The 21,355-nt window shown below is 43.3% G+C and overlaps 1 protein-coding gene across 1 annotated transcript; it reads left to right on the plus strand.

Moving 5' to 3' along the window:
- Window positions 1–210: 210 nt before the first annotated feature.
- On the plus strand, window positions 211–20,879 carry GARIN2 (golgi associated RAB2 interactor family member 2; the record flags this gene model as incomplete). Its single annotated transcript, XM_080707166.1, has 6 exons — window positions 211–360; window positions 4,490–4,689; window positions 7,151–7,691; window positions 11,882–12,120; window positions 18,736–18,764; window positions 20,815–20,879. 6 exons carry the CDS (start codon window positions 211–213, stop codon window positions 20,877–20,879), a joined length of 1,224 nt encoding a protein of 407 aa, XP_080563292.1.
- Between the last annotated feature and the right edge of the window lie 476 nt (window positions 20,880–21,355).

Genomic DNA, 21,355 nt, shown 5'->3' on the forward strand with positions numbered 1-21,355 from the left:
ATTGCCTCATAGAGTATAAGCTACATGCGAACAGGGATCCTCTCAGTCTTGTGTAGATGGGGCTACAGCACCTGGCACAGTGCCAAGCATATTGCAAATATTGGTAAAATTTGCCCAATAAATGAATGAGGCAACTTAATTATGGTATTCTCTCTGTGTTCATTAAGTGTGCTCCCATCCCTCACTTTCTGATGTTTGCCTACAAGCACAATGAAGAAGAACAACAGGAAGCTGAGGGAGGAGAGGGATGCTCTCTGCGTGTCCTACCCTCGCAGCGCAGGAGGCCTTCAGCACGTGCTGGATGGAGGAGAGTACGCCCCTTTTGTGTCTCCTCCCATGCTAGAGAGCAACTTTATTCAGGTAAGTAATACTCCAGCCCTGGATTGAGTTCCAGTACAGTTTGGGAACTTTAAACGAACTGAAATAATTACAGTGTTAAAGGGACATTCATTTCAAATGTCCCCAACAAATTCTCAATCAAGAATTCTGTCCTGATGCGAACATAATTGTCATCCTAACAAAATCTTCCCACGGTTACACCAAGTGATTCTTAGAACATCTTGTCACAGGAAAGCATTCAGATGACTTCTTTATTAAATTTAGAAGACATTTTAAGCAAAAACATCTGTGACAAAATCGGGATTAAAATGAATCTTGCCTCTTAGTTCTAAAGGGAAAATGTGCCTGTCAGGTAGCCTGAGGGAGAAACTCTACCTTTCCCTAAGGATGCACCTGCGTTATGAATGAGACTGTCTCAGTGCATCAGAAGCAGTGCTCACTCTCCTCTGCCCATTCAGCACTAGAGTATTCCAACAAAAACAGGAGGAAACGCACTCAGTGGCTCGGGCCACGCGGCTAGAAACGCCACAGCACTGTCTAACACTCTCCCCCGAGCTACGACCTCATTGAACACATCCAAGCAGCTACTCAGCTGCTTCCACAGAGGGGTGACAAGGAGGACAGCAGACTCTTCTTCAAAGGTAAAGACACTCTTTAGGGGGAAGACTAGGATTTTACCTCTGAGCTACAACCCCAGAACTTTTTAATATTTTTTTAAATGTTTAAAATGGGGTCTAAGTTGCTGAAGCTGGCCCCGAACCTTCTGTCAAAGCAGATGTTTCTAGAGACTTCACTGCCTGCTGGTGGTGATGTACTGAGGCTGGAGAAATCACAGTGGTACCAGGTGTCAGCACAGAGAACAGGTTTATGGGAGAGAAAGTCTCTTACCTAGCCAGGCATAGTGGCACACGCCTGCAGTCCTAGTACTTGGGAGGCAGAGACAGGAAGATCACAGGTTCACAGACAGCCTCAGCTACTTAGTGAAGCCCTCAGCTCCTAGGTTCAATCCCCAGTATCCCCCCCCCCAAAAAAAACACACACACAGGAAAAAAGTGTGAAAGAGCTCAGGGCACCAGCTTACTCCAGGGACCAGTTTACTCTAGGCAACCTTCCAGTAAGACAGCACATTCAAATAGGAGAGTGACAGCTGCCAGAAATACAAGAGAAATGTCTAGTCCTGGTGTCTCCTTGTGGCTGAGAAAACTTTTCAGCTCCCAGGAGACCCAGCCACACCAGATGCCCCTGCTAAGACTAACCACCTGCAGGGGTGGAGTCATCATGTTTTTGTTTGTTGGTTGTTTTGCAGAACTGGGGATGGAACCCAGGGGCATTCTACCTCCGAGCTACACCCCTAGACCTATTTTTTTATTCTTTATTTTGAAACCAGATCTCACTAAGTTGTGGAGGGCCTCACTAAGTAGCTGGAGCTGGCCATGAACCTGCGATCCTTCCTGTCTCAGCCTCCCAAGTACTGGGATTACAAGTGTGTGCTACCATGCCTGGCTCCATGATGGGATTTAACCCTTGAATGGAGTGGATAGTGAACAAACTCAGGTTCTGTGAATGTGGAAGCAGAGAGGCACAGTTTCTGGTGGGTCAGCAGTAGTGTAGGCCACAATCTCTTTCTGAATGTATTTACTTCTAAGTGATTTAATTTATGTATGGGGGGGGTACTGAGGATGGAACCCAGAGGCACTGAGTTGCAAAGGGTCTCAATAAGTAGCTGAAACTGGTCACGAACCATGATCCCTCCTGTCTCAGCCTCCCAAATGCTAGGATTATAAGCAGGCACCATCACACCCAGCTCCTAAGTGGTTTAATTTCTTTTTTTTTTTTTTTTTTTTTTTTTTTTTTTTTTTTTTTGGTGGTGGTGGTACTGGGGTTCCTGGAAACCCTTCTACCTTCAGGCTACACTCCCAGACCTATTTTATACTTTTTATTTGGAAACAGGGTTTCTTAAGCCAATGAGACTGGCTTCGAACCTGCTTGATCCTCCTGTCTCCGCCTCCCAAGGGTGGGGATTACAAGAGTGCGCCACCACGCCTGGCAAGTGGTTTAATTTCTAATTGAGTCAGTTGTGCACCTGAGAACCTAAAGCATAGCTTTTCTCTTCTTTCACATCTCTGTCTACCCCCTCTCCAGTCTCTTCCTTTGCCAAATACCATATATTTTATTGCCCAAGATTCTTGGACCTTGGAGTTTTCGGGATTTTTGTTTGTTTTTTCGATGGTACTGGGTATTGAACTCAGGAGCATTCTACCTCCGAGCTATATCCTCAGCCCTATTTTTTAATTTATTTTGAAACGGGGTTTCACTAAGTTGTGGAGGCCTCACAAGTAGCTGATGCTGGCTGTGAACCTGTGATCCTTCTGTGTCAGCCTCCCAAGTACTGGGATTACAAGCGTGCACCACAATGCCTGGCTTGACCTTGGAGTTTTGATACAGGCTGTTCCTATGCCCAGAAACCTCTCCCCTCTAACCAGCCAGGTTACTTCCCACATTGCTCAGGTCTTAGCTAAGTGTCTCTTCCTCAAAGGAGACTCCCAGGAGTCCATATCCAAGAGTGGGCTGGAATGGGCCTGTCGGTGAGTATTCAGAAAGTGTGTAGATTGGTTGCAAAACACAGCCATATCATTCTTGCTCTCACTGCTGTTGTCAGAAAGTCTCACTGTGGCCGGGCGTGGTGGCACACGCCTGTAATCCCCGCGCTTGCGAGGCTGAGACAGGAGGATCACACGGGTTCGAAGCCAGCCTCAGCTACTTAGTGAGGCTCTCAGCAACTTAGTGAGACCCTGTTTCCAAATAAAATATAAAAAAGGTCTGGGAGTATAGCCCGGAGGTAGAAAGCCTCTGGGTTCCATCCCCAGTACCACACACACACACACACACACACACACACACAAAAGGAAAGTCTCACTGTGTTGCTCAAGCTGCCCACAAACCCCTGGACTCAAGTGGTCTTTCTGCCTCAGCCTCCTAAGTAACTACAAGCACAGACCTCTGCACCTGGTTGAACATGGTCATTATTAAAAAATTAAATTATAATAACTGCACATGGTGGTACATGCCTGTAATCCCAGTACTTAAGAGGCTAAGACAGGAGGAGCAAAGATTTAAGGCAAGCCTCAGTCTTTTAGCAAGATCATCAGCAACTTAGTGAGACCCTATTTCAAAATAAAAATAAAATAGGCCTGGGTATCTAGCTCCGAAATAGAATGCCCCTGGGGTCAATCCCCAGTACCAAAAAATAAAATTATATTGCTGAAGATGTAATTATGGGTTTTACATATGTAAAATCTTGGATTTAATGCCAGAGTACTACAAATAATGCCATAATTAAATTATACAAACTTACAGATTATATCGAATGACAATAAATATTCAAAACCATAATTCTCATTCTAGTACATTTTACTATTATCTATGTTCTTGAGGTTATAGACACAAGAGCTTAGCAAAGGTTTATAGGGTATCACTTGATTGTATGAAATTTAAACTAAAGAATATTGTAGATTTTATGTGACTCATCTTTTATATCAGTAACATTTCAAATAATCTTATGGGTAAATGAATCTTCTGATATCTGTGAAACCATTTACCAACACTTCACTGGTGATACCGCCGCCCTGAGCTGAGTTCCCTTGTACGCCCTTCCATAGCAGGCAGTGCTCCTACTTGGTACCGTTTTGCATAATAATAATTACTTAATTTGTTTAATGTTTGCTTTCCCTGGTAGACACCCTATAAAGCAGGGGCTGTGTCCATTCACGGTGGTGTTTTTAAAATTTAGCATGAGCCGGGCGTGGTGGCGCACGCTTGTAATCCCCGCGCTTGGGAGGCAGAGACAGGAGGATCGCACAGGTTCGAAGTCAGCCACGCGCGCTGGCTTAGGAGACCCTGTTTTCAAATAAAAAGTAAAAAATAGGTCTGGGAGTGTAGCCCATGGGAGTGTATACTGGAGGTAGAAGGGCTTCCAGGAACCCCAGTACCACCAAAAAATAAAATAAAATAAAACAAAACTTAGCATGAATAAGTAAAGGGACAAATATGCCATGGTTCATTTCTCTTACTTACTAACCTCCCTCGCCTTGCTCCCTCTGGAAAGCAAGGTTACCCGGCTGAGCCTTTCACCCGAATTCTCTGTACCCAGGTCAGCAGGAGAGGTGAGTCCATCTACCTTCATAATCGAGCCAACTGGGTGGCGGTCGGAATCTGCTCTTCCAATCCCACCCACAAGGTCCCCAGTGTGCTGCTGCTGGCCCATCTGACACCTGCGGCTCACAAAGATACAGAGCCCCTGTTCAAAAGTCTCCTGATGTCCCCCTCTACAGAGAAGCTAGTGCTCACCAGGTGAGTACAGAGAAGAGGTTAAGACTCTCTCAGGAACTACGCATTGTCCCTGTGGAGCTGAAAATGCAAATGATGACAGTGTCCAAGAGGGCCGCCCCCTTGCACTCCCGTCCTTGACCAGGAGGAGTGTGGCTTGTGGCAAAGGCAGCCAAAAGACAGTTAAGTGATTGATTGATTGATTGATTGATTGATTTGGTGGTACTGGGGTTCCTAGAAACCCTTCTACCTCCAGGCTACACTCCCAGACACCTATTTTTTATATTTTTATTTAGAAACAGGGTCTCTTAAGCCAGCGAAGCTCCCTTCGAACCTGCAGGACCCTCCTGTCTCCGCCTCCCAAGCGCGGGGATTACAAGGGTGTGCCACCATGCGCGTCCAGTTCTATTTATTTATTTTTGTGGTACTGGAGTAGAAACCAGGGGCTTTCTACCTCTGGACTATACTCCCAGACCTATTTTATAGTTTATTTGGAAACAGGGTCTCACTAAGTTGCTGAGAGCCTCACTAAGTAGCTGAGGCTGGCTTTGAACCTGTGCGATCCTCCTGTCTCAGCCTCCCAGGCACGGGGATTATAAGCATGCGCCACTACGCCCGGCTTCAGCCAGTTAATTTAAAGAAAGTTGACCCCATGTAACCGGAACTGAGGACTCATACTCAACTGCCTCTCAAGGACAGGCTTTCTCTCCCCAAAATATTCCAGCTTCCATCAGCATCAGCTCTGGTCTTGTCTCAGCCTCTAACCTGCTCTATGATGCTGAGCAAATCACTTAACTTCTCTAAGACTCAAATTATTAGGATTAATTCAAATGGACACTTTCCAGTGGTAAATAGTTGACATTCTGGGTGTGTGTGTGTGTGTGTGTGTGTGTGTGTGTGTGTGTGTGTGTGTTTAAGTATATCAGAGCCTTAGGCATATGTTTAAGATGAGATGGGTCTCTGGAGTCCCCTCCTAGACCTGTTTGGGACACAGTCCTGTTGTTCTGACCTCACTCTTCAAACTGTAATATAAAAGAAAAGTTCTAGCCAGGCATGGTGGCACACGCTTGTAATACCAGCATTTGAGAGGCTGAGACAGGAAGATCACAGTTCACAGAGAGCCTCAGTTACTTAGTGAGGCTCTTTGCAATTCAGAGAGACTGTTTCAAAATAAAGAGGGTGCCAGGATGTAGCTCAGTGGCAAATGTGGCGCTCTGCTCTGGGTTCAATTCCCGGTTCCAAAAAGACCCCCTTTAAAAAAAAGTAAGCTAGGCCGGGCGTGGTGGCACATGCTTGTAATCCCCGTGCTTGGGAGGTGCAGGAGGATCACGCAGATTCAAAGCAAGCTGCGCTGGCATAAGAGACCCTGTTTCCAAATAAAATATAAAATAGGTCTGGGAGTGTAGCCCGGAGGTAGAAGGGTTCCATCCCCAGTACCACCAAAAAAAAAAAAAAAAAGTAAGCTAGCCAAGCGTGGTGGCACACTTGTAATCCCAGCATTTTGGAAGCTGAGACAGGAGGATTTGGGTTCATGGTCAGCCTCAGCTACTTAGTGAGGCCCTCCACAACTTAGTGAGACCCTGTTTCAAAATAAAAACTAAAAATGAGGCCTAAGAGTATAGCTTATTCCTGGGTTCCATCCCCAGTACCACAAAATAAATTAATTAATTAAATAAATTAAATAAGAAAATAAAGAATAAAAATATGGCTTGGGGTAGAGTTCAGAAGTAGAATGCCCCTGCGTTCCATCCCCAGTACACAAAAAAGAAAAAAAGAAAAGAAAAAGAAAGAAAGAAAGACAGATAGAAAGAGAAAGAAAGGTCCTAGCTGGGTGTGGTAGTGCATGCCTATAATCCTAGTATTTAGGAGGCCAAGACAGGAGGATCACAGGTTCAAGGACAGCTTCAGAAACTTAGCAAGGCCCTCTGCAACATAGTGAGACCCTGTTTCAAAAAAAAAAAATGTTAAAGCCGGGCATGGTGGTGCACGCTTGTAATCCCAGCATTCGAGAGACTGAGACCGGAGGATCGCGGTTCGTGGACAGCCTCAGCTACTTAGTGAGGCCCTTTGCAACTTAGTGAGACCCTGTTTCAAAATAAAGAATAAAAAATAGGGCAGGGGGTGTAGCTCAGAGGTCAAATGCCCCTGGGTTCCATCCCCAGACCTGCAGAAATAAAATAAATAAATAAATAAATAAATAAATAAATAAATAAAATGTATCAATAACATTTTAAATAATCTTATGTATAAATGAATCTTCTGATATCTGTGAAACCACTTACCAACACTTCACTGGTGATACCACCACCCATGGCTGGGGGGGGTATGTGGTTCAGAGGTAGAATGTCCCTGGGTTTAATCCCCAGTACTACCATACATACATGCATACATGCATACATACATGCATACATACATACATGCATACATGCATGGAAAGTCCTTTTTCTAGCTCTCCAGATAACACTGCATTTGCCTTCATTTGCAGGTTTCTTCCTCTGCAGTTTGTTACTCTTTCTGTGCACGATGCTAAGAACATGCGCCTCAAAATAAAGCTGGTGAGTGGCCGGGCCTACTACTTACAGCTCTGCGCCCCCGCCTGCAAACAGGATGTCTTATTTTCTCAATGGGTGGACCTCATCCACCTCTTGAATCAGGAGAAAGTCAAAGCTTCCAAAGTGTCAGAGGTCTCAAGCCTCTCGGGAATAACAAACAGCACGGAAATCACAGGCTCTGTGGACATCATGGATATTACGGATTTCTCAGCTTTACACACCCCTCACACAGACCAAGTACACATGATGGAAAGCTTAGATTTCTCGGAATTCTCAGATGTCACCGACATCACAGATGTCACCGATATTCCGGAGGACGAGGTCACAGAGGTCCCCGATGTAAGAATTGTCACAGAAGTCACAGAAGTCATAGAAGCCACAGCGGCCACAGAGAGCTCTGGTGTCTCTAACTTCTCAGGGGTCACTGTGGTGTTTGAAAATGACGACATCATAAGGGCCAAGCAAGAGGAAAAGGTACGTGACCTGGAGCCTTTCCTTCTGTAATGATCAAGAGCTGACACCAGTGATCAAGGTGCCGTGAACCTGCTCTGAGTGGCCGAGGTTAATTAACAGTGAGACCTATCCCCAAACGCTGGTCTAGAGGATGTAAGATGTCTCTAGAAATAGGAAGTGACCATCCTCACTATCAGACTTAACCCAGGCAGGATCACAAACTACAGCGTGCTAGAAAGAGAGTTAGAGCCACAGGATCCCAGAATCTTAACGGCTACCTGGTAGTTGTGTGACTTTCGCTAAATCACTGAACCTCACTTTCCTCTAAAATGAGGATATTAATATAAGTAAAGGTTATTTTAAGGCTTAAGTACAAATACAGAAGTGCCCATTAGCTTGAAGGTTAAGAAAACACTTCAATAGGTAAGGTAAAGGTGGAGATTGGGAAATTAAGGAGTAATTGGCTTTACAAAAGGCCAGAAAATAGGAGAAAACAGAGCCGTGCCCAGGTTGAAGTGGGATAGAGCAGAGTATATGTGGAGTATATTAGAAAATGATTGGAACGCTTCTTGCAAACCTTGAGTGCCGAGTTAAGCTGTGAGGACTTGTAAGGAACGGTGGCGCGCACACCCAGTTCTTGAGAGAATGAGGAGGGTCACAGATTCAAGGCCCCGAGCCTTTAAAAAATGCATATAAACATAAAAAAGCCGGGGTATATCTCAGATGTAGAGTACCCCTGGGTTCAACCCTTAGTACTAAAAAAATGTGGGGACCTCACTCTGAGAAGAAAAAACAAACTTTTTTGGTACTAGGGTTTGAATCCAGGAATATTCTACCTCCGAGGTATACCCCACCCTATGGTATTTTTTTATTCTTAGACAGGGTCTCGCTAAATTGCTGAGGCTGTCCTCAAACCTGTGATCCTCCTGTCTTAGCCTCCCAAGTACTAAGATTACAGGCATGCACCACCAGGTCTGGCCACTTCGGGGGAAATCTTAGCAACTAAAGATTATATAATGGGATGAAGAAGCTGTTTCTTTAAAAGATTAATCCAAGCCAGGTGAGGTAGCATACACTTGTGATCCCAGTGCTTTGGAGGCTGAGACAGGAGGATCACAGGTTTGAGGCCAGCCTCAGCAACTTAATTTTTCAATTTAGTGAGACTCTGTTTCAAAGTAAAAGATAACAAATAGGGCTGGGGGTGTAGCTCAGAGGTAGAATGTTCCTGGGTTCAATTCCCAGTACCACAAAAAATTAATCTGAAAAAAAATAAGATTAATTTTATGGCAGTATGGGTTGTACTAGAAAAAGTTTTAAATCCTCTTTTTTTTTTTTTTTGGTGGTACTGGGGTTCCTGGAAACCCTTCTATCTCTGGGTTACACTCCCAGACCTATTTTATATTTTATTTGGAAACAGGGTCTCTTAAACCAGCTGAGACTGGCTTTGAACCAGCGCGATCCTCCTGTCTCTGCCTCCCAAGCGCAGGGATTACAAGCGTGCGCCACCACGCCCGGCGGTTTAAATCCTCTTTTATCTACTTTTAGTCTGTAGTCACCAGGCTGTGCAATGGAAACCAGAATCTGTTCCTTTTCTCTCAATGTAACTTCTTTCCTGTTGATTAGCACCTTCCATTATCCCATCCGCCACACTCCCCAGAAGAAAAATATTAAGCTCGTGTAACTGCTAACCAAAAAAATAAAAACAAGCCGTGTGTGTTGGCGCACGCTTGTAATCCCCGCCCTTGGGAGGCCGAGACAGGAGGATCGCGCGGGTTCGAAGCCAGCCTCAGCTACTTAGTGAGGCTCTCAGCCACTTAGTGAGACCCTGTTTCCAAATAAAATATAAAAAATAGTTCTGGGAGTATAGTCCAGAGGTAGAAAAACCCCTGGGTTCCACCCCCAGTACCACAAAAAAATTAAAAAATAAAAAAAAACAGAACCAAAGCATAGTGGTGCATATCTGTAATAATCAAAGTTACTCAGGAAACTGAGGCAGGAGGATCGAAAGTTTGAGGCTAGCCTCTGCAACTCACTGAAATCCTGTTTCAAAACAAAATCTTAAAAAAGGTCTCAGAGTTAGCTAAGTGATAGAATATTTGTCTAGCATGTATATGAGACTCTTGGTTTAATTCTCAGTATCATAAAATAATAATACAATAAAAATAAAAGAATGAAAAGTCAGTGTTAGTAAAAGTGTGGCCAACTGTGAATTCTTAGAGATTTGTAATATGGATGAGGACTGAGTCTGCTTTCTTGAAATGATTAAGAATCAAGAATCTTAAAGATATTTATACCCTTTCCCAGGAATGAAGATTTCGCTAGAAGTGTGCTCGTCGTGTGCTGGGGGATAGCTCAGGGGCAGACACGTGCGTAATAGGCGCGAGGCCCGGGGACGGGCCCCAGTGCGCGCGCACACGTGCGCAAAGGTCATTCACCGTGCTCACAGCGATGAAATGGGAAAAGTGTAGAAGCAGCCTACACACCCAGCAGGAATGGCCGAGCACTTTAAACCTATGAGGATAGCAAGGGCGGATACCCTGTTCTTTTTGTTCAGGAGCTACCATGGTATCTGGCAAGGTCGTAGGCAGTAAACAAAATTTTAAATGAATTATGCTTCTAGAGTAGTTATAACTGTTGAAGAAGGTTTCTTGGTCTGGAAAATGCTCACAATATAAGGCTGAGTGAAAAGTGAAAATGTGATCTCTAGGGTATGAAAATGCATCTACACAGATACAAAGAAAACCGTTCATACTGTGAATGGCACTTCGCCTCTAGACTCTGGGACTATGGCAACTTGCATCTTATTTATGCTTTTCCGCTTTCTCTGTTTCCTCCAATAACGATAAGTAATTTTAATTAGAAAAAAATCCAAGTCATTTTACATGATTTTTAATAACAAGAGGAAAATACTTATAATAGTAAAATCTTAGGTGAAAAATGTAGCAGAGGACTTCAAACTGAGTGCAAAGCGCCACATAAAAAATAAAAGATGAGATTTAATGTGTCAAAGAATAGCTGTTTTCAGACAGCAGCATTTTCTACTTTTCTCTTTATTCTTTAGAGGGTTATCCAGGTATTCTACCACACACACACACACACACACACACACACACACACACACACACATTACATTCCGTGTCGGAAATAAATTAAGCTTAATCTTTCAAAAATAAAGTTATTGAATTGTTTTCAAGGAAATGTACTAGGCGTAATGGACCAGGCAGGGAGGATGAGAGGAAGAAGGTCCAGACGTGCGGGACCTTGGAGAAAGGCTTGAGGGCTCGCTGAGGGCTCTGAGGCCCAGAGACTGTGAAGCCATCGTGGAGAGACTAAGAGGTGCTGCGCTCAGGGCTATTAGGACACGAGGAGGAGGGAGAAGCTTTTTGGGTTTTTTTTGCAGCTCTGGGGATGAAACTCAGGGCCATTCTACCTATGAGCTGAACCCCCAGCCCTATTTTTTATTCTTTACTTTGAAACAGGGTCTCACTAAATTGCAAAGGGCCTCACTAGGTAGCTGAGGCTGGCCGTGAACCTGGATCCTCCAGTCTCAGCCTCCCAAATGCTGGGATTACAAGCGTGCGCCACCACGCCCAGCTGGGAGAAGATTTTAGAGTATTAGGTTTGGGGTGCAGGCTTTAGCTCTTTTTTTTTTTTTCTTTTCTATTGGGAGTTGAATCCAGGAATGTTCTACCTCCCTTTAAAAAAGGGCTACACCACTAGCCCTTTTAAAACTTTTTCTTTGTTTGCTTTGAAAAGGTTTCACTAGGTTGCAGACAGCCATGCTATGTTGCAGAGGCTGTCCTCAAACCTGCAGTCCTCCTATCTCAGCCTCCCAAGTACTGGGGTTTACAGGCATAGCCATTATAGTATCAATTATGATAATTAACCACTAATATGTAAATAGTATTATTATCAACCTCAAACCTCTCATCCATTAGATGCTCTTAAGTGCAACCTCAGACTGGGGAGCAGGTGGCAAGGCATCTCTAGAAAACCTTCCTCGCCCCCACAATTCAACAAGAACCGCCGGTTGTCTTATGTGAGGTGACACTGGTGTCCATGGCAACATGAGCTTTGGGGCGCAGAGCCCGGTCTCCCACACCGCCCAGCTCCCGGCTCAGTAAATGAGAATGGCGCGCAGACCGTCCTAGACCCTGCTCTAGGTGATGCTCTTCTGTTACCTGATTAGCTACTGCTTCTTATTTTCAAAGAAAAACGTTCTGAAGCCTGGGTGTCTTCGAGATACAAAAAGCAAGACTGAGCTCAAAGAGTCCCCCAAACATGTGACCATCTCAAACATAACCCTGACGTTTCAAGGCAAAAGATGTTTTCAGACAACTTTGACTCCCGTGAAAAATGAGGCCAATATAGCCAAAGAGATGGATACTAAAACCTCCCAAGACAAGATGGCTGATTTTAAAAACCCGGCTCTCAAGGCTATAGAATCCAGGTAAGTGAAGAGGGAAATGCCACAGGAATGCCGATTGTAATGTCGCTAAATGTATGATTTAAAGAACCTGTGGTTAAGCGGGCGTGGTGGCGCACGCTCGTAATCCCAGCATTCGAGAGGCTGAGACCGGAGGATCGCGGTTCGCGGACAGCCTCAGCTACTTGGTGAGGCCTCCGCAACTCAGTGAGACCTTGTGTCAAAATAAAGAATAAAAAAATAGCGCAGGGGGTGTAGCTCGGAGGTTGATTACCTCTGGGTTCCATCCCCAGTACCGCAAAAGAAAAGAGAAAAAAAAAAAAAAAAAGTACCGGTGGTTTACACACGGGTCTGAAGAGGCTCAGGGCTAGACAGTGCGCCTGGATCACCCACACTGGCTCAGCCTCCGCTAATCTTTATTTTCACACCAGCTTCTTGCACCACTCGGTCCGTGTTGGGGCTGCTGGTCTCCTGTCAGTTGTGTGCTCTTTAGAAAAGAGGACCACAGTGCACACGTTTTGGATTTGGGGCCTTGAGTGGTTATGGGTGCTCTGTCTTTCATCTTCATATTTCTATTTTCTTCTCCATATGGCTTCTATATATCTCTTATAATTCTGTGTACTTTGAACTAATAAGAATCTGAGAAAAACTATTTTCATAATTTCAATAGAAGTATTGCAAATTTGAGTGCCAATGATGTGACTGAGCGCTGTAGTATTATAGAGATAAAAGTTGATCTGATCATTGTAGGGTTACACCTAAAAAGAAGTCAGATTTAAATGTTGACATTAGGCTGAGCATGATGGCACATGCTCGTAGTTCCAGCTACTCAAAAGGCCGAGGCAGTAGGATCACAAGTCAAAGATCACTTGAGCCGGGCATGGCAGCCACGCTTGTCATCCCCGCGCTTGGGAGGCGGAGACAGGAGGATCGCGCAGGTTCGAAGCCAGCTGTGCGCGCTGGCTTAGGAGACCCTGTTTCCAAATAAAATGTAAAAATAGGTCTGGGAGTGTAGCCCGGAGATAGAAGGGCTTCCAGGAACCCCAGTGCCCCCCAAAATAAATAAATAAATAAATAAAGATCACTTGAAATTTAGCAAGACCCTGTCTCAAAATAAGATTTAAAAGAAAAAAGGCTGGGATGTAGCTCAGTGATAGAGCCTAGCCTGGCATGTGCAGGGCTCTGTGTTCAATCCCCAATATTGTACAAAGAAACAACTGGTTTCTATAGGTTACAAAATTTGTTCCTGGAAATATCGCAAAAATAAACATTAAGTCATTTGTCCTGGATAGACTTTCAACATTCTCCTCTGAGGAATCCAGACATCAGGTTTCTGTAGTGTTACTATTATCCCCATGTTATTATGTAATTTTTTTTTTTTTTTTTTTTTTTTGCGGCACTGGGAATGGAACCCAGGGGCATTGTACCTCTGAGCTACACCCCCTGCCCTATTTTTTTAGTCTTTTTCATTTTGAAACAGAGTCTCACCGAGTTGTGAAAGGCTTCGCTAAGTAGCTGAGGCTGTCTGTGAACCGGAATGCTGGGATTACAACCGCGCACCACTATACCTGGTTTATTATGTAATTTTAATCATTGGAAAAATCTCCTGCTAAGCGGGGAATGGTAGCACACACTTGTCATCCCAGCATTTGGGAGGCTGAGACCTGAGGATTGTGGTTTGCCGACAGCCTCAGCTACTTAGTGAGGCCCTTGGCAACTCAGTGAGACCCAGTTTCAAAATAAAGACTAAAAAATAGGGCTGGGGGTGTAGCTTGGAGGTAGAATGCCCCTGGGTTCCATCCCAGGACTGCTAAAAAAAAAAAAAAAAAAAAAATCTACTGCTTAAGCAAATGCTAGGTCGATGCTCGGTTTTGTGTGTGCTGTGGGGATTCCCTGGAGGAGTGTGGTGGAGTGGAGGGCAGGGATGTTGTAGGGTTTCGGGAAGTAGAATGGCAGAGGCAAAGGAAGAGGTTGGGAGGTGTTGGGTGTTCAGCAAATGATAGCTATCATCACTAGTGATTCATTTCCAATTGCGTAGATTAAAGAAAGTTGGCTACTCGATCAAAAATGCCTCACCTACAAATACCTTAATCCATTTGAGAGTTACTTGAAGCTGGCTTTTTTTTTTTCCCATCTTCTTTCCTAGCAAAATAGGGGTCAAGGGAAACAAAGAAACAGGCGCAATCCTCAGGAGAGCCACAAACCTAGAAACCAGAATGACATTTGCTTTAGATCCCAGGCTCTGCACTCCTCACACGTCCACAGCCTCTCAGTCCAAGTGCTGTGACGTTCAAGGTGTTGGATCTTGACTGTCTGCTCAGGTGAAACGCCACTGGGTATCTAGGGTGCCTGCACCAGTGATGCTCGTGTGGCACTACACCAGCAGCAGTGGCAGCGGCAGCACCGGGGACTTGTTGGAGATTCCAGTTCTTGGGCCCCACACCATCTTATGGGATCATAAACTCTAGGAATGGGACATAACATTCTGTGTTTAATAACAGGAGAAAGGAAGAAGAAAAAAGAAAAAGAGCTGGGCATGGTGGTGCACGCTTGTAATCCCAGTACTTAGGAGGCTGAGACAGGATGATCGCAGGTTCATGGCCAGTCTCAGCTACTTAGTGAGGTCCTCTGCAACTTAGTGAGACCTTGTTTCAAAAATAAAGAATAAAAAATAGGACTAGGAGTGTAGCTCAGAGGTAGAATGCCCCTGGGTTCAATCCCTGGCAGAAAAGCCTATGACTCCTTAAAAAATGACGAAGGTTGAATCCATCTTTTCAACTTAGCAATTCATCCTAAACAATTATTGGTTGAGTTTGGTCATCATGGTAGTTTTCTTTTATCCTATGTCTCAAATACAGTGTCCCCACCCACTGTCTATCTATCACTTGAGTAACAAAGCATAAGTCAAAATTCATGAGATTATAACTCAATCATTTCAGCATCTTCTTTTCATTTCCTTTTACATATAACAAATGCCCTAAACCACTAAACTAGCTTTTACAAAACTTAAAAATATTTAAACTGTGGGGCGTGGTGGTGCACGCTTGTAATCCCCGAGCTTGGGAGGCGGAGACAGGAGGATCGCGCAGGTTCGAAGTCAGCCATGCGCGCAGGCTTAGGAGACCCTGTTTCCAAATAAAAATATAAAAATAGGTCTGGGAGTGTAGCCCGGAAGTAGAAGGGCTTCCAGGAACCCAGTACCACCACACACACACAAAAAAAATGTAAACGGTTTCTTTCCTCAGTCCTCACTCTCCCCCTCCCCGGCTCCCTTCTTAACGCCCTCTACTACTCTGCAGGTCTCTCTCCACATTACTTAGTCTCTTTTGTTTCCTCTCTTCTCTCTACTTTCCACATATGAGTGAAAAACATACAACCCTTCACCTTCATTCTTAGCACAATATTCTCTAGCTCCATTTTTCTGCAAATGGCATAATTTTGTTGTTCTTTATGGTTGGGTAGAATCCCACTGTGTGTATATATGCCATATTTTCTTTACCCATTCATCTGTTGAAAGACACCTACACTGGTTCTATGATTCGGCTTTTGTGAACTGTGCTGCTAGAGACACGGGTGCCTGGATGGCTGTGGTATTCTAACTTCAGTTCTTTTATAAAGCACCAAAGAGTGGCGTGGCTGGGTCATATGGTGGTTCCATCCCTAGTCCTCTGTGGACCCTCTGTGCTGATTTCCATAGTGGTTGTACTAATTTATAATCCCACCAACAGTGGATAAGAATTCCCATGTCCCCACATCCTCACCAGTAATCTAGTAATAAGTTACTAGATTGCCATTCTAACTGAAGTTAGAATCTCAGTGTGGTTTTCATTTGTATTTTCTTAATTGCTAGTGATATGGAACATTTTTACATATTTATTGGCTGACTGTATTCTTTTGAGAAGTATTTATTCAGTTCAGTTGCCCTCTTTTTATTGGGTTTTTTGATAGTGTTAAGTTTTTTATAGATCCTAGATATTAGTCCTCTGTCAGAGGAGTATCTGGCAAAGATTTTCTCCCATCTTCTAAGCTCTCTCTGTAGACTCTCAATTGTTTTTCTTTGTTACACAGAAGCTTTTAAAGAGTCTTTTAATTTACAAGATCTCAAATTTTTCAAGGCTCTCTTATGTAAGCTTTGTGTGCTATTAATCTATTGTGTCTGCTTGGGAAAAATAAGTCTATGAAGAAAAACAAAAACAAAAAAATAAGTTTTCATTCTAAGTAATCCTCTTAAGCTCAATTTAATCAATCATGGATTCCTTTTTATTGCCTATTTACATTAGGAACATAATTACTAGCTGGAGTCTAATTTGAAAATGTTAATTATGAAGAAAAGATATAATATTCTAAGAACAAATAGAATTCAGTGTTGCTTTATTTCAGGGACATCTGTAAGATATATTCAAGACTTTAAGGTTGATGAATAAGTTCCATATATTAGTTTTTTTCTTCAAGACCATGGCTTTCAGTGGTACTTCATAATTGTGTACTTTGAAACACTGAAAAAAAATTAAACAATGATCTTGTTGAATATTCTGCCCTCAGATCCTCTAGTCTTTAAAATGTTAAACAATTTAAATCTAGATGAGATAGAGGATGGAAACTTAAACTTTGCTATACTGTCGCTTTGGTTCTTTTATAAATGAAGGATTTACTGTATGAAGCATCTACATTCCTTCTTGTATCTTGACAATAGTGCTACCATGACTTTTTTTTTTTTTTTTTTTTTTGGTGGTACTGGGGTTCCTGGAAGCCCTTCTACCTCCGGGCTACACTCCCAGACCTATTTTTACATTTTTATTTGGAAACAGGGTCTCCTAAGCCAGCGCGCGTGGCTGGCTTTGAACCTGCACGATCCTCCTGTCTCTGCCTCCCAAGCGCAGGGATTACAAGCGTTCACCACCACGCCCGGCTACCATGACTTTTAAAGAGAATAATAGCAGTCTTCATTTTAATTTGCACCTATTTTTAAGATACAGGTACTTTATATTTCTCAGTCTCTTGAAAACTTTTACTATTAATCTGAGCCTTCATTGAAATCATCAGACCTATTTGACACAGGACATATGAATACTTATTTGCAAACTCTTCATAATATTACTATTTTAAATTTACTTTTTGAAAGATCCATTGTCGAACTTAAACTGGATGTATTTGCTTGACCCCTTAAAATAAATCATAATTATGTCTTCACATAGTTATCTAGGAAGATGATATCTAATGGTAATTATTCTTCCCAAACTCTTTGTTTTACTCAAATAGCAATATGTTGACAATATTCCCTTGGTAATCTGGCCAAGAAACAAGGATCTGGTGAAAACTAAATGTCTTAAGTTTATACTTTAGCATGCCAGTGAGGTCAAGAAAGCAGTATTTTAATTATTGTTACTAATGTTTTAAAACACGGAAGTGCTAAAAAGAAGCTTCTTTATCCAAAGACATTTCTAAAGGGTAAATTATTGAAAAACTGGCTACTAGTCACCTGGTGTATCCTATAAGCCATAAGAAATGTTAATAAGCCGGGCGTAGTGACACAGGCTTGTAATCCCAGCATTCAGGAGGCTGAGATCAAGGATCGCAGTTCCTGGAAAGCCTCGGCTACTTAGTGAGGCCCTCTACAACTTGGTGAGACCCTGTTTCAAAATAGAGTAAAAATAGCCGGGCGTGGTGGCACACGCTTGTAATCCCCGCGCTTGGGAGGCAGAGACAGGAGGATCACGCAGGTTCGAAGCCAGCCGCGTGCGCTGGCTTAGGAGACCCTGTTTCCAAATAAAAATATAAAATAGGTCTGGGAGTGTAGCCCAGAGGTAGAAGGGCTTCCAGGAACCCCAGTACCACCAAAAAAAAAAAAAAAAAATAGAGTAAAAATAGGGCAGAGGATGTAGCTCCGAGGTCAGATGCCCCTGGGTTCCATCCCTAGACCCACACACACACAAAGAAATGTTAATAAATGTAAATAAGGTACATCCTTTGCCTAGAAGATTCCCAAGTGTTGGCATCCTCAGCAGAGGGTGGCAACTTCCAGAACCTCGGGTCTCTGTGAGAACCTCTATTCAAAATAAGACTGGTCCACTTACTTCATCCCCTGAGCAGCAGCATTGGCAGCTCCTGCTCCACCCAGAGGGAGGAAGGGCTGGGCAGCAGCAGGGCTGGGCGCACCAGCGGCCTCCTGCGTGGCTGGTGAGGAAGGAACACAATAAAAAAAGATGATATGGACGGGCGCGGTGGCGCACGCTTGTAATCCCCGCACTTGGGAGGTGGAGACAGGAGGATCTCCGAGGTTCAAAGCCAGATGCGCTGGCTTAAGAGACCCTGTTTCCAAATGAAAAGAATAAAATAGGTCTGGGAGTGTAGCCCGGAGGTAGAAGGGTTTCTAGAAACCCCAGTACCACCAAAAAAAAAAAAAAAAAAGATGATATGTTATTGCATACAGTTCACTTTTATGTAATAAAAGCTACTTATAACTTCTTCAGGTTGGAAGACCTGTAAATAAATAATTTTACTTTAATATTATAATCAGTAACAGCCTACTCTTGTAAATATGATTCATTAGTCCTCACGAAGCATTATACTTAGTAAGCCTTTCCTAAATATTTGTGGTTATGCTGGCCAGTTTTTGAAACGTGCTTTTTATTTTCACAGGAGCATGAGAACTGGTTCAGATGCTTCAGGTATGGGACAAATTCCACCGCATGTTTTCTTGTGATCCTTGGTGTCCAGGAGTCACTTAGGGTTCTCGAAGTAGTAGAGTAGTTAAGAGGAAAGGAATCCAGGTGGGGTGTGGTGGTGCATGCCTGCAATCCTAGTACTTAGGCTGAGACAGGGGGATGCAGGTTCAAGACCAGCCTCAGCAATTTAGTGAGACTCAGCAACTTAGTGAGACTCGATTTCAAAATAAAAAAATAAAATAGGACTGGGGTGTAGCTCAGAGGTGGAATACCACACATGTGTGGGGGGGGAGGAAGGAAGGAAAGAAAAAGACTTGTTTGTTCCCTTTCTTGGCTGGCTTCCTTCCGAGAGCACTTCACTGGGGCGATTCTTGCTCCAAGCCTGTCCTCATACTATTTTTCAAATGGCAGACATGACTTCACATTTCTTTTTTTTCTTTTTTCTTTTTTTTTTTTGGTACTGGGGTTCCTGGAAGCCCTTCTACCTCTGGGCTACACTCCCAGACCTATTTTCACATTTTTATTTGGAAACAGGGTCTCCTAAACCAGCACGCGCGGCTGGCTTCGAACCTGCGTGATCCTCCTGTCTCTGCCTCCCAAGCGCGGGGATTACAAGCGTGCATCACCACGCCCGGCTATGACTTCACATTTCTGTTTCTACACTGGTAGCATTTGGTTTTCCCGTTTTCTGAGTCTAACTCATCAGGCATGAACCACTCCAAAGCTAGTTCTGCAGCCAGAACTACAATAATAGGATCTCCTGTCCTTGCCAGTTTGTAAGGTGGATTGTCCACAACTAAAATTTTGGTAAATCTGAAATCACTAGCTCCCTTTTCTTCTCATTTACATCTTTAGCCTCTCACTCAAGTGATATTATTTAATGTTCTGGGACAGGGAAAAATGTTCTTCTTTACCTAGTCCACGTCTAAGAATCTTTAACTTGGAATAACAGACTTTTGACATAGTGTTTTATAGACATGAGTGGAGATGTCTCTCCCGTGGGCTGGCTGCCAGCTCACCTCTAAGTTATTTTCTAACCTGGGAGATGAAATAAACCTCAGCTTCAGTCATGCATTTAGTATTAAGAAAGAAACACAGAGGAACATTTAATTTGGTTTAAGTGGAGAGTAAAAAATACGGCTTCAAAAAGCAAGAATATCTGAAGGCATTTGTAGTCATATTTATGAGTCAGTCCTAAAAAAAAATTCAAATGAATATAGGTTTTTATACAAATGGGATTTGTTTTTTAGGCCTTCCTATTGGGCATTGGTGTCCAAAAATACCAGCTAAACCTCTCAGTACTTCAGAACTGCGGAGCCTATATTTTCAATCTACAGTATCAAACCTGAAAACGTTATAAAGAATGTTAAAGAAAAATGCAAAGTCTCCTTTGCAGTATATCAAATTTTTACCTGTAATTTTCTACCTAAACTGTATTTCATAAAATAAAAAAAAATTTTAGAAATTTCAGAGATGATCAATACTGGCAAATATTTTCCTCTTTTTTGCTAACGGCAACAATAACTCTCGTGGCAGCCTTAGTACCAACATCGTCCATAATCAGCACATTCTCCATGGCTCTGAGGCATTCATATGTTGCGCCATGGAAACTTGACATGAATGCTGAGCACTGGTACTGTTATTTTTATCCAGTACATGACTCATTCTTTCACTTGTCTTTCATGAACTTCATTTTGTTAGTTGAACGAGCACATGGGGTCTTCTCTATATAAGCACTTTGGTGGACGCTGGGAGAGAGTTATAAAATAACAGGCCATGTCAGCTGGCCTTCAGACCAGTCCCGGTGGCCTGTCTGTAAACCTAGCGGGCAGCTTGACACGGGGCTCTGGGATTAGGAAGCCAAGCACAGAAGCAGCAAATGAGCCGAGAACGTCCACTGTGAGCTTGGTAAATCTCAGGGACAGCGCAATATGCAAGGCTGGCATGCAATTTTTTCATGAAGTATTAACGGTTTTCCCTATTTCTTTTCCTCCACATACTTTCTCATTTCTTCCCATGTGTCTCTCCTGTCTTCCATATTTTTCATTTTTAGACTTGTATAGTTTTTCAGTTTTCCCCCTGATTAGCATTTCTTTCCCCCTCTTCACGCTCCTCTAAATCACTTTTCCCATTTTCATACACTCTTCCCTTTACCCCTGGAAAAGTCAAACCCCGATCCCTTTTCCCATTAAATTTAGTCTAAGTGGAAGATTAAAAAATGAGTGTGCAATTCCAGCTTCTCTAGGTAGACGTCAGGATGATAACTGCTCCCCAGAGAGTAAACCAGCTCCGGGTGCCGTCGAGGGCGTGGGTCCCGTCCACCGGCCCGGGCAGCGCTAGTTGAGGTCCTCGGCCTTTTGTTTCTCACACTTCTCAGCAATTGACAGGACCACTTGTTCTCCTTTCTGCATAAGGTTTTGGGTTAAGTGGTTCTTCAAACGCCCTGTCTTTGTGACAGGACTACGGACCTCTGTGACAGTTTCCCGCCTAAGCTTGTCTCGCAGGATCTGAGTCCAGCTCTCTCTTTGATTTTTTTTTTTAACCTTTCCAAGCTTTATTCTCCTTAATTTCTCTGATTTCTTTAAACCCAAATG

The sequence above is a fragment of the Muscardinus avellanarius genome, assembly GCF_963383645.1.
Source record: "Muscardinus avellanarius genome assembly, chromosome: 12".
Taxonomy (NCBI): Eukaryota; Metazoa; Chordata; class Mammalia; order Rodentia; family Gliridae; genus Muscardinus; species Muscardinus avellanarius.